The sequence below is a fragment of the Asterias amurensis genome, chromosome 17 (assembly GCF_032118995.1).
Source record: "Asterias amurensis chromosome 17, ASM3211899v1".
NCBI classification, from domain to species: Eukaryota; Metazoa; Echinodermata; class Asteroidea; order Forcipulatida; family Asteriidae; genus Asterias; species Asterias amurensis.
This window is the reverse complement of record NC_092664.1, coordinates 14,321,608-14,335,259: the sequence shown is the minus strand read 5'-3', so window position 1 is coordinate 14,335,259 and position 13,652 is coordinate 14,321,608. Positions and strand designations below refer to the sequence as shown.

At 38.6% G+C, this 13,652-nt stretch overlaps 1 protein-coding gene across 1 annotated transcript in view; it reads right to left on the bottom strand.

Moving 5' to 3' along the window:
• LOC139950141 (uncharacterized) overlaps positions 1–9,328 on the bottom strand; it is a 145,743-nt gene extending 136,415 nt beyond the window's left edge. Inside the window, exons 1-2 of the mRNA XM_071948767.1 lie at positions 9,189–9,328; positions 1,825–1,938 (exon numbers count right to left, since the gene is read on the bottom strand). Of these exons, the coding sequence (XP_071804868.1) occupies positions 1,825–1,938; positions 9,189–9,279 (205 nt within the window). The 5' untranslated portion in view covers positions 9,280–9,328. The remainder of the gene's footprint in view (positions 1–1,824; positions 1,939–9,188) is intronic.
• Between the last annotated feature and the right edge of the window lie 4,324 nt (positions 9,329–13,652).

Sequence of the window (13,652 nt, the reverse complement as noted above, 5' to 3'; positions counted from 1 at the left end):
GACGTAATTTTAAGCGTTTTAAAAGAATATATATCATCAATGTGGTTAACGTTACAACTTCCTTCCAACCGACAGGTCTGTACTTTACTACAGATTAGTCTATGGTTAAAATGTGCCACAGAGTGTCCTATAGTGTCCCCTCTCAAAATGTTTAAGCGTGAAACACACTATTGATTTGTTACAAAAGCCATCCGCACATTTAATTTGTTTCCACGTACTGCGTACGATTGAAACTCCTTTCCTTGTGCATGTATATCAACCCGTCCCACAATTCTCGACTGTTACTCCCTGCTTAAAGGCAGCGGACACTACTGGTAATTGTCAAAGACTAAACTCCACAGTTTGTGTATCTCAAAGAATACATGAAATAACTAACCTGTGAAAATTTGAGCTCAATCGGTCGTCAAAGTTGCGAGATAAAAAAAAAAAACCTTGACAGGCAAAGTTGTGTGCATTTAGATGGTTGGTTTCGAGACCTCAAGTTCTAAATCTGAGGTCTCGAAATCAAATTCGTGGAAAATTACTTCTTTCTCAAAAACTATGGCACTTCAGAGGAAGCCGTTTCTCACAATGTTTTATACCATCAACTTCTCCCCATTACTCGTCATAAAGAAATAATCAGTTTGAGTAATTACCAAGTGTCCACTGCCTTTAAAGATGAATACTGGTGCATACATTCAGCTCTCCCTAGTTATTGTTCACATTGTGTAAGCATTTGTTTCTCTGTTTAGCCCTTTTTTCCAAGAGTTAAGCCTTCCTTGGTGCGATCTTTCTTTTAAAAACAAGATACAGTCAAAAAATTACAAAGAAGAAGCATGCGAAAGGGAAGAAGAACAAGAAGACCAAGCAGAACCAGAGAGTGAATTTCAAGTTTGTCCTAACATTTTGTTGCAGTTGTCGAAATGTTTCGTCATTCTCTTGAGTCCAGATACCTCCGAACCTCTATGTCTTTTAAAAATAGAATCAACCTCGGATGCATTGGAGCACTTTTCAAACTGATGTTATCCACTGAATCGCTAGCAGGACACTTAAAGGGAAGATACACTATTGGTTATCACTGGATACACTAAGTGTTCTCACTTAGTGTATCTCAACATATGCATAAAATAACAAACCTGTGAAAATCTGAGCTCAATTGGTCATCGGAGTTGGGAGAAAATGGTGAAAGAAAAAACACCCTTGTTGGACGAATTTGTTTGCTTTCAGATATGAATAAAAGACGTCTAGCTAGAAGTCTTTTATTATTTCAGTGAGAAACGACCTCTTTCTCAAAATCTATGCTACTTTAGAGGGAGCCGTTTCTCACAATGTTTTATACTATCAATAGCTCTCCAATGCTAGTTACCAAGTCAGTTTTTAAGTTAATATTTGTTTTGAGTAATTACCAAACGTGAACCTTCCCTTTTACCATGATTGCTTCGTAAAATTGGGGAGATAGTGCTTTCTGCTCTACCATACAGGCTTCTGATGGATGATACCCAAGCCTACATTTGTATTGAGCCCAAAGAATAGGTGGCAACGGCTTCTGCAAAATATTGGTTGATTTGTAGCCCACACCTTGAAGTGGAATTCAGGCGTTATGGGTCTGGCGACTTTGATAAAAAAAAATATACTTGTTTCCACTATACGGTTTGGTACTTTCCATTGCTAAAATAATAGACGTACAGTCTTGAGTTTGAAAAACACGTGGTCGTTTGAAGGATCGACCGAATGGATCAGACATTTAATTAGTTGAAGGAGGAGGGAAATTTAGATGATTGAACAGATCTTACAATCTAAAGCTGTGTTTTTCTATAAACAGAGACCAGACTAAAAATGACTTACCACAGAATGACTCGTCGTCTGCAAGGTTGCAGTCTTGTACCCCGTCGCACACCCTGTCATTTGTAATGAAACCTCCATGTTGGAGACAGGTGTAGCCGGCTATGGTGACATTCCCTATAAAGCAAAAACAATACGAAAGGTGCAATTAATGGCAATTTATTCTACCGCGGTACCAAATGAAATCTCAAGGGGATTTACCGTGCGCTTATCGTGAATCTGAACAGGTTCTGGGTTTCTGGGGCATTATTTGTTTTTCTTCCTTAATGACATTGTGCGTGCTCCGGGTAAGAGACAACCTGATAAAACCAGAGAGCAATTTCGAGAGGAGACTAAGGACTCAGGATATCCGATTACTGAAGAGAATCCTTGGCGAGAACATTCACTGGTTAAGATGCAATATTCTGGTGGAAAATATAATATGGTAGACTTATCGAACGTCACGTTGACATTTTGTTCAATTGAATGTAACTTTTGGTATTGTTCCTGAATCCGCGTTAAAAGCACCTGGAAATATATTTTTTTCCTTCAAACATTAGAGTATATGTTCCTGAACAATAAATTTTTTTTAAGTAATTGTTTTTGACGATTTATATGTTTAACAAATTAAATAAAGTTGTGTGGGGGTGACTCCGCCTACCCCTTTTGTGACGGCAATCGAGGAAGACTTTGCCTCGATCGAACATCGAACACACGTACGTGCAAGTACATTCAAGTCCTGGACGTGAGTTTGTACTTTTGAAAAAGTTTTTTTTTTGCATATTTTTTCCGGCAATGTCAACCAGGTGTATTGCTGCTGGATGCAGCAAAACAACTAAAGATGGTGTTAGTTTGCCAAGTTGTCCGGTTCGACGTCTTTTCAGCGCTGTGCGGCAAACATTTCGAGCCGTCGTGCTTCGAGAATCCGGAATACACTACACATTTTGACATGAAGAGAAAAGTTCTTTTCTAAAACATGACGCCATCCCAATAATTTTTCCAGCTAGTGGGGAAGTCGAAGAGGGTACCTGAAAGACGTAACGAACCTAAAGGAGCATTTGCCTAACGTGAAAAAAAATCAGGTATTGTTTCAACTTTGAGGGCATGTTTTTAGCTTGCGCCAAGCTTCACTATGCTGTATTGGCACTGCATGCGATTCATCGCGCCTCGATTGACGTCACGAACAGCGCCCTCTCGGGTCGGGCTTTTTTTCCAATTTGTAAATAACATGGAAACTAATTTATGTAAACCTTAGTTGTTTATTCATGTTCCACTCATCAAAACACATATTTTAGTGACAAAAGCTTTATTTTGACAAAATACCACTTCCAGGTGATTTAAATGTGTTTTGTGATGATTTCATTTTGTAGAGCGCTATTATCATGTCTCTGTGCGGCACCTGGTATATCGCTTAAAAGTGTTGTTTATTGGTATATAAGCAAATGGAAACGCAGGCCTATAGTGAAACAATCGATTTGAGTTGAATGCAACAATCGATTTTGTAATTATCATGGATGGAAAATGAGGTAACTTCTCTGTCTTTTCCGTCCATTTCCGTAAAAAATTGAGGTGATTAATGAATTAATATATCACAACAGTTTAGTCGACAAATAAAATTAGGTTTGGCAAAGCCGGAAAATTCGTTCACATTTGAACTCTTATGCTGATTGGTATCAGGTACTAAGTTGCAATTATTGTATGGGTGTTGGGGGGGGGGGGGGGGTCTAGGGGTGGGATAAATGCAAAAAGTAATGCCTTGAATGAGTTGTACCTTGTAATGAAATTTGATGTGATCAGCAAAACCTGTGTGTTCATTTACATTTTTAAAACCTTTTTGAATGGTTTCGGTGACTTAGTTGCAATTACTGGGGAAAAATCCATTGATGTGATGGATGGAAAAGCAGTACTTTAAATAAAGTGTTTCTTGTGAGAAATTTTAAGATGATTAATGTAAAACTTTAACACCTCAAATGATTCAAAACACATCGAATGAGTCAAATAAACTATTGATTTTGAGCAGAGCTTTCAGGTTCATTTACAATTTACATGTTGAAACCTCTTCACTTTACAGTTTTGAAAACCTTTTGGTTGTTCATGTGTTGGATGCAAAGCAGTGATACCTTAAAGGCAGTGGACACTATTGGTAATTACTCAAAATAATTATTGGCATAAAACCTTACTGGTGACGAGTAATGGGGAGAAGTTGATGGTATAAAACATTGTGAGAAACAGCTCCCTCTGAAGTGCCACAGTTTTAGAGAAAGACGTAATTTTCCACGGATTTGATTTCGAGACCTCAGATTTAGAACTTGGGGTCTCGCAATCAAGCATCTGTACGCACACAGCTTCGTGTCACAAGGTTTTTTTCTTCTTTCATTATTATCTTGCAAGTTCGATGACCAATTGGGCTCAAATTTTCACAGGTTTGTTACTTATGCTTATGTTGAGATACACCAACTGTGAAGGCTAGTCTTTGACAATTACCAATAGTGTCCACTGCCTTTAAATAAAATGTTTGTTGTGGATGCATGTGTTGAATATTGAGGCGATAAAAAACACCATTATAACACATTAAATGAATAAATTTACATTTATTTAAAAGATTTACCAACAAATGCTTCCTATTTACATTTCGAAACACTTTTTGGTGGTCTCGGGTAGGCCTACTTAGTTGCAATCATTATGAAAACCTTTTCTACACAAATTATGGGAGGAGAAAAAAAGCAGCTACAGCCGCAGCTCGATTCAAATCGGGTCATTTTAATATGCTTTTGTGAATATGAAAATGTGAATAATTTAGGGTCGCGGTGTAAAAGTAAGGGCCGGTCAGTAACCAGAAACCGAACATTTTGTTTGGCCTAAAACACTGGCGACATTTATTCAGTGAGTGGTTGCTTTTATCTACATAAATTGTGTATATATGTACGTGTCTTAGAAGCCGCCCGCATGCATTTTTTTTTTTTTTTTCCCCGCTTGATTTTCTTGGCTCGAAATTCCGTAATCCCCCCTTTTTTTTTCCCGCCCCCCGCCCGTTTTTTGTAGCTTACAAATCCGTAATCCAAGTAATACAAAACAAAATGGCCTTACGTTTTTGAATAGGCCTACATAATTGATTTATAGATGAGCACTTTAATTGTGGCTTGATATGGCCCTTTTTTTAGTTTTTTTTTTCATTAGAGGTGATATTAGTACCTGCACAAGCTGTACCACTCTCGCAAGGTAATACATAAGGGAATCAATGTGTGGTAAAGAGGTTTTCAACTAGTGGTTTAAACCCAACGAGGCCTGGTTCTTGATAATTTTGAAAACCTTTTCTACACAAATTATGGGAGGAGAAAAAAAGCAGCTACAGCCGCAGCTCGATTCAAATCGGGTCATTTTAATATTCTTTTGTGAATATGAAAATGTGAATAATTTAGGGTCGCGGTGTAAAAGTAAGGGCCGGTCAGTAACCAGAAACCGAACATTTTGTTTGGCCTAAAACACTGGCGACATTTATTCAGTGAGTGGTTGCTTTTATCTACATAAATTGTGTATATATGTACGTGTTTTAGAAGCCGCCCGCATGCATTTTTTTTTTTTTTTTCCCCCGCTTGATTTTCTTGGCTCGAAATTCCGTAATCCCCCCTTTTTTTTTCCCGCCCCCCGCCCGTTTTTTGTAGCTTACAAATCCGTAATCCAAGTAATAAAAAACAAAATGGCCTTACGTTTTTGAATAGGCCTACATAATTGATTTATAGATGAGCACTTTAATTGTGGCTTGATATGGCCCTTTTTTTAGTTTTTTTTTTCATTAGAGGTGATATTAGTACCTGCACAAGCTGTACCACTCTCGCAAGGTAATACATAAGGGAATCAATGTGTGGTAAAGAGGTTTTCAACTAGTGGTTTAAACCCAACGAGGCCTGGTTCTTGATAATTTTACCCAGATGAAGTCGAGGTAAATTATCAAGAACCAGGCCTCGTCGGGTTTAAACTACTAGTTGAAAACCGATTCAACACATTTTTATTCCCATTCCTAAATACCATTTTGGTCAAAAAACATCAACACTTTTGGTCAAAAATGATAATTGTTCAGTGATTAGGGTTAGGTCCATAATTGTATGCGTATGTTGAGATACACCAACTGTGAAGGCGGTTAAACACCTATATTCCGACACCCCTATGTTCCGACAACTCAACCTTTATTCCGACACCCCTATGTTCCGACACCCCTATATTCCGACACTCCTATGTTCCGACACCCCTATGTTCCGACAACTCAACCTATGTTCCGACACACCAATATGCTTTTGTATAGCATGCCAAGTACAGATTGAAAGGAAAGTTAATTACATAAATAAAAAAGGGAGCATGTGTATAAATCGTATTCGTCGATTTAGAAAATATTTCCAACCATTTATAACAAAGGGTTTTCAAACGCTCTTCATAGACCAACTTGCCCGATCCAATGCAACGTGTCCCTTACGTTTTTGAATAGGCCTACATAATTGATTTATAGATGAGCATTTTCATTGTGGCTTTATTTTGTCCCTTTTTTTTTTTTTTTTTTTTCTATTTTAATTAGAGGTGATATTAGTACCTGCACAAGCTGTACCACTCTCGCAAGGTAATAAATAAGGGAATCAATGTGTGGTAAAGAGGTTTTCAACAAGTTGTTTAATCCCAACGAGGCCTGGTTCTTGATAATTTTACCCAGATGAAGTCGAGGTAAATTATCAAGAACCAGGCCTCGTCGGGTTTAAACTACTAGTTGAAAACCGATTCAACACATTTTGAATCCCATTCCTAAATACCTTTTTGGTCAAAAAACATCAACACTTTTGGTCAAAAATGATAATTGTTCAGTGATTAGGGTTAGGCTCATAATTGTATGCGTATGTTGAGCTACACCAACTGTGAAGGCGGTTAAACACCTATATTCCGACACCCCTATGTTCCGACAACTCAACCTTTATTCCGACACCCCTATGTTCCGACACCCCTATATTCCGACACTCCTATGTTCCGACACCCCTATGTTCCGACAACTCAACCTATATTCCGACACCCCTATGTTCCGACACCCCTATATTCCGACACTCCTATGTTCCGACACCCCTATGTTCCGACAACTCAACCTATGTTCCGACACACCAATATGCTTTTGTATAGCATGCCAAGTACAGATTGAAAGGAAAGTTAATTACATAAATAAAAAAGGGAGCATGTGTATAAATCGTATTCGTCGATTTAGAAAATATTTCCAACCATTTATAACAAACGGTTTTCATACGCTCTTCATAGACCAACTTGCCCGATCCAATGCAACGTGTCCCTTACGTTTTTGAATAGGCCTACATAATTGATTTATAGATGAGCATTTTCATTGTGGCTTTATTTTGTCCCTTTTTTTTGTTTTTTTTTTTCTTTTTTAATTAGAGGTGATATTAGTACCTGCACAAGCTATACCACTCTCGCAAGGTAATAAATAAGGGAATCAATGTGTGGTAAAGAGGTTTTCAACAAGTTGTTTAATCCCAACGAGGCCTGGTTCTTGATAATTTTACCCAGATGAAGTCGAGGTAAATTATCAAGAACCAGGCCTCGTCGGGTTTAAACTACTAGTTGAAAACCGATTCAACACATTTTGAATCCCATTCCTAAATACCTTTTTGGTCAAAAAACATCAACACTTTTGGTCAAAAATGATAATTGTTCAGTGATTAGGGTTAGGTTCATAATTGTATGCGTATGTTGAGATACACCAACTGTGAAGGCGGTTACACGTCTATATTCCGACACCCCTATGTTCCGACAACTCAACCTATATTCCGACACCCCTATGTTCCGACACCCCTATATTCCGACACTCCTATGTTCCGACACCCCTATGTTCCGACAACTCAACCTATGTTCCGACACCCCTATGTTCCGACACCCCTATATTCCGACACCCCTATATTCCGACACCCCTATATTCCGACACCCCTATTTTCCGACACCCATGTTCCGACAAGTTGTTTTCGCAAATTATTACTCAGTTGATCAATAACAAAAGCACAACTTGTATTACGCAAGGTTTCCCAGTAATTTTCGACCGGGATTAGGTTTGAACATTCATAAGATGAATTTGTACTCTTTTAAAAAGTGATGGAATCTCACATGCTTTTTTTTTTTTTTTTTTCTTCTTTTTTGTATACACATGAGTATGGCTCCCCGAGGTAGCTGGCAATAAAATACTCGGTACTTTGCTATTGTTAAGTGCGCGCCGTGTTGATAACATTTCATGAGCCTTCAATCAGTAAACATTTCAACCCTCTCCTGCGTTTATTGCGCCGATGTGTAATTTCTTTCTTATAGAGCAAAGGAAACAGGGAAGGTGTCCCCCCCCCAAAAAAAAAAAAAAAAAAAAAAAGATGACATGTGAAAGAATGGCAAGTAAGTTTTGCTCTGAGCGTCAAACATGGCTAACACAATATCATAAATATTTGGTCTTTCTTTCAAAGGGTTTTGGTTTGGTAAATTCTGAAGATCATTTTTGGTTTGGCTTTGACAGGAATCCCGACTTACTGTGAATGAAGATGTATGTGATAAAATTTACCAGAAGGAGTTTCAGTTTAAAATCACAGAGAATTGTCATCAGAAGAGTCGCGTAAATCGCGCGTGCATGCACAAAATTAGTTTCGTCACTTACTGATACGATTGCTGATTTCGTTATTAAAAAAACAAAACAAAAACAAAAACAACGCAGCAAGGAATATTTTGCGAAAAAAACTTCTTAACACCAATACCTTTATACTGTGTAGCTTAATGTAAATCTGCGGACGTTTGGGTTCTGTGTGTACAAAAAGTAGCCACCCTTTCACGGCAGCGGACACTATTGGTAATTACTCAAAATATTTATCATCATTAAACCTTTCTTGATTACGAGTAATGGGGAGAGGTTGATAGTATAAAACACTGTGAGAAACAGCTCCCTCTAAAGTGACGTAGATTTCGAGAAAGAAGTAATTTTCTACGAATTTGACTTCGAGACCTCAAGTTTAGAATTTCGAAATCAAGCATCAGAAAGCACACAGCTTCGTGTGACGATAGTGTTTTTTTCTTTTATTATTGTCTCGCAACTTCGACGACCGATTGAGCTCAAATTTTAACAGGTTTGTTATTTTATGCATATGTTGAGAGACACCAACTGTGAAGACTAGTCTTTGACAATTACCAATAGTGTCCACTGTCTTTAAAAGTGATAACGAAACAAGAACTAATTTTTTAAATTGTGCCTTAAAAATGATTCCGCCCTCGAAATACTTGTTCGATGTAGTTTTGTTCTTTCGACATTAAGTTGTTTGCATTCAGTTCAGATTGTTAAAAAATATGAAAACAAAATTGTAATACATAAAACTTACCAAAAGGAGATGCAGTTGACAGCTGCTGATCAGCCAAGGTAAAAGCCACAACTAGAAATACTTCCAATCCTAAGATAGACCACTTCGCCATTCTTATATAATTATCTCAAAACACCCCTGGTTCCGATCAAGGCAAATTCAAAAACAGTCGACTTCAAGAAGGATACTAAGAGCACTCGTATCGTAAATCTACAGTACTGCTCGCGCGTACAACTCGCACGCAACACCTGTATCACACGTTGAGAATTTTCCACAGTTAACCTGTCCAACGCGAACATTAGACCGCTACTGAGCTTGATGTAGGCTTTTGCGTAGGGGGAATACCCTTGTGTATATCAGCAAGCTAGTAGAAGTCCGGGACTGAGGTAGGCAGAATCTTGCTCTTGTGCTACGATGACTGTTAGTTAGTTAGTTCCGTGAAGCCCAGAGGTAAAATCACGTGAATGCTGTTCTCAATCGGTCAGCGGATCCATTAACTCATCCTGATCTATAATTCCTGGCAGTAGGCCCAATTGAAACTGCTGACTGATGTATCACTGTGTGCTCACACTCCGGCAACTCAATCAACACTTCTGTCCCTTGTTTTTTGTTCAGTGAATTCCAATTTGATTCAAACTCAAATCGAGCGTCTCTCTTAATTTCACGCGTTGTCCGTGAGGTGACGAGAGGGAGTAAGTTTGCAGACTCGGGGAACAGCCTTTAGTGCGATATACTGGTGAATGTATATCACCTATAATGACGTGTACTTGTTTATACCCTTCAAAAAAACACACAAAATGTCCATCCAAGTAGACTTGAAGCCGTACATTAACACATCATAATTGTAATGGTATGGTTCAGAGGCTTTGGTTAAACCGAAACGTGCCTATTCTAACTTGTATTCTTTAAAGCAAAGTCTGATGATCGTATAGGGGTCACGTGGGGGTTTTGTCTCCAAATATAGGTATAGCGTTACGGTATGATCCTAGTATAATATTATGTGGGGAAAACGACGGGCCTGACCCCTCGCTATGGCCCAGTGGTCGTAACTTAAAAACACGCTGTGTTGTTCGGTCCCCCGAAACTTACGAATTGACAGAGGTGCAGGATGCTTATCTTAAAATAATGTGAACGAATGAAACCAGCACTGTTGCGCAATTGTCACTCCCACGAACTAAACGCCGCGCAAGTTTGTCAAAACCTCGATAATCCAACCCGTACGGTTGCACAATGCGTCTACAGTTGTCACTTCCACGAACTGAGCGCTGCGCAAGTTTGTTAAAATCTCGAGAATGCAACCCGCACTGATGTGCTGTGGTCACGTCTCATCGAGTCCCAGAATGTCCTAGTCTAACTGCTGCCACTCTACCTGCACTCCGCAGCTCGATTGACGACTCTGTGCAACGCATTAGACCTGTCGACTGCGTTCACGGTGTACGGTTCGTGATCACCGCATAGCCCCGTATGCACTGAGTCTGTCCACTGTATATAAAACTCGTATTGGCAAACCGTGACTATGACGTGTTCACACTGGCCAGCCAATCACCGATGTCTGTTTTTAATGTGTTAATCTCTACAATCCCAGACAGTGGTAACCGGAGGCATCAGAGTCAATAATAATGTTTCAATTTTATTGCTGCTTTTTATTGGTTGGGCTGCATATTGATAATTCCTTTGCGCGGGCGTGTGTGTTAGTGTTCTTTCTTTATATGATGCTGAATTATTTATTTATTTCTGTGTGTGAAATGCTTTGAGGTCTTGCGCTATATAAAAAGATTAATTATTTACGAATTCTTATTGCAATCATCACCGAAATTTCGACAATTAATTAGCAAGTAATTCATCTTAGTTGTGTATATGTTTTCAAGTCGTGGGAAATGCTTCTTGCAGTTATTCGAATTTTTATAAAATATCGATCAGATTCATTGGTTTTAGATTTACAACTACCATAGAAAAATTATTCTAAATTTTTTTTGGAGAGATATCATTTCTTATTTGTGGGGACCACTCAGCAAAAACTGATGTTCACATGTGCCCAGTAGTTACATTTAAACTTTATAAAAAAATATGCAAAATGAAAACAACAAATTAAACATACAAAGATTACAGCCAGGTTAACGCCAATCTTAAAGAGTAAAACACAAATATTATGCAAGATACCACAAGTTAGCAATAACGGGTGTGTTCGTTTAGCTTCCCTGGGTCTACCCCGCGGTGCTCAGCCCCTGACAAGAGCTAATCGAACGATCACACTCGCCCTATCGTGGTGACGGCATGCACCTCATACAGGTCACCCCAAGAGACCCATCACTCCACAAGCAGGGCACTGGGGGCTGACCCGGGTGGGCCCGTCAAAGCTTTTCGAACGTACCGGGGTAGACCGGGGTCGACACAGGGAAGCTAAACGAACGCACCCACTAATACAAAAAATAAAAAATACTTTAATACTAAGAAGGCCTATGTAAATTAAGACCCCAAAACGGGGGCGAATGTGATATTCGGTGAATTTCAAACATTGTTCGCGTGGTTGCTCAGCGCTTCAATCCGAACCTGGATGTCATCAGTTACTGCATGTAAAGACAGGGTGTACTTTGGGTAATTATCTACAGTGTCCATACAAACTGACCTGACAAATAGCAATGGCGACTGCTAATCTTATGAAGCATTGTTAGAAACGACCTCTTTTAAAGTAATGTAATTTTAGAGAAAATTCATCATGTATTTTTTATCGTAAAGGCACTGGACACGTTTGGTAATTGTCAAAGACCAGTCTTCTCACTTGGTGTATCCCAACATCAGCATATAACAACAAGCCTGTGAACAATTGAGCTCGTTTGGTCATCGAAGTTGATGAAATGATGAAAGAAAAAACACCCTTGTTGGACGAATGTTTGTGCTTTCAGAAAGGAATAAAAAAGACTTGAAGTTGACTTGGCTAGAAGTCTTTTATTATTTTAGTGAGAAACTATCTCTTTCTCAAAATCTATGCTACTTCAGAGGGAACTGTTTATCACCATGTTTTAAACTACCAACAGCTCTCCAATGCACGATACCAAATCAGTTTTTAAGTTAATATTTGTTTTGAGTAATTACCAAACGTGTACCTTTCCTTTCAGGCTGCACATGCATGAAGCCTTTGTCAGGCATCAGGAAGTTCACAATGAGTGGAACAAATTGTTATTTTATTTTTTTGCTAATTTCTTCTTTAAATATTCCAACTTCGATGATTAAAGTCACCTGGAAACAGAATTTGTTCTTCTTCAAACATTAGAGTATATGTTTCTGAACAACAAAATAATGTTTTGAGTAATTGCTTTTAACGATTTGTATGTTTAAAAATATAAATAAAGTTGTGTGGGGGTGACTCCGCCTACCCCTTTTGTGACGTCAATCGAGGCAGACTTTGCCGCGACCGAACATCGAACACACGTACGTGCAAGTACATTTAAGTCATAATGAAAGAAATGAAAGAAAAAACACCCTTGTCACACAAAGTTGTGTGCTCTCAGATGCTTGATTTCGAGACCTCTAAACTTGAGGTCTCGAAATCAAATTCGTGGAAAACTACGTCACTTCAGAGGGAGCCGTTTCTCACAATGTTTTATTTTATAACACCCCTTACAAATATTCTGCCTTTTCATTGGTTTAGAGCGCGTCACGTGATATGTCTAACGACTATCACACGGCGTGCAGTACCCATACGTCTTTTTACCCACCTCGAACCCAATCAGTTGTGCATCTGTGCATCTGAAACGCGGGTACGAAAGCTACCTTTACGAAGATTATAAAATAGTCTCTTTGTGTGTTTTATAAACAAATATTGACTGCTTTAACTCGTGTTATGGTTAAAACTTATGGTTAAACCATGGCACTCGAAGCAGTCAATATTTGCATACTATCAACCTCTCCCCATTACTCGTTACCATGTGAGGTTTTATGCTGATAATTATTTTGAATAATTACCAATAGTGTTCACTGCCTTTAAGCCTAATGTTGCATTCATTGGTAGTAACTGGGTACGTAAGTCAGTATCATTGTCCTATTAACTTGGAATGGGCCAATTAGGCAGAACTGACCTTTCGCAGAGGACGCGAATGTCAAGGTGAAAGTTCTCTAACAAGCAAATTAGTCGGTCTTCAATTAACTAACAGCAGTCACGGATAGCTTGATTGGACAATTTTTTAAGGCAGAGGACACTAGTGGTAATAACTCAAAGTAATTATTGTTAGCGTAATTATTGTTACTTGGTAATGAGCAACGGAGAGCTGTTTAAAGATAAACACTGTGAGAAACGGTTCCCTCTAAAGTAACTTAGTTTTTTAGGAAGAGCTGATTTCTCATTCAACGATTATTAACACACTTAACAGGCCCATGGCATTTAATTAGGCATTTTGAAGCACTTGTCCTGAATTTGTTATTTTCTTCAATTAGCCTCTTGCAACTTCGACGACCAATCTGAGCCTAAATTTCCATAAAAATATGAAA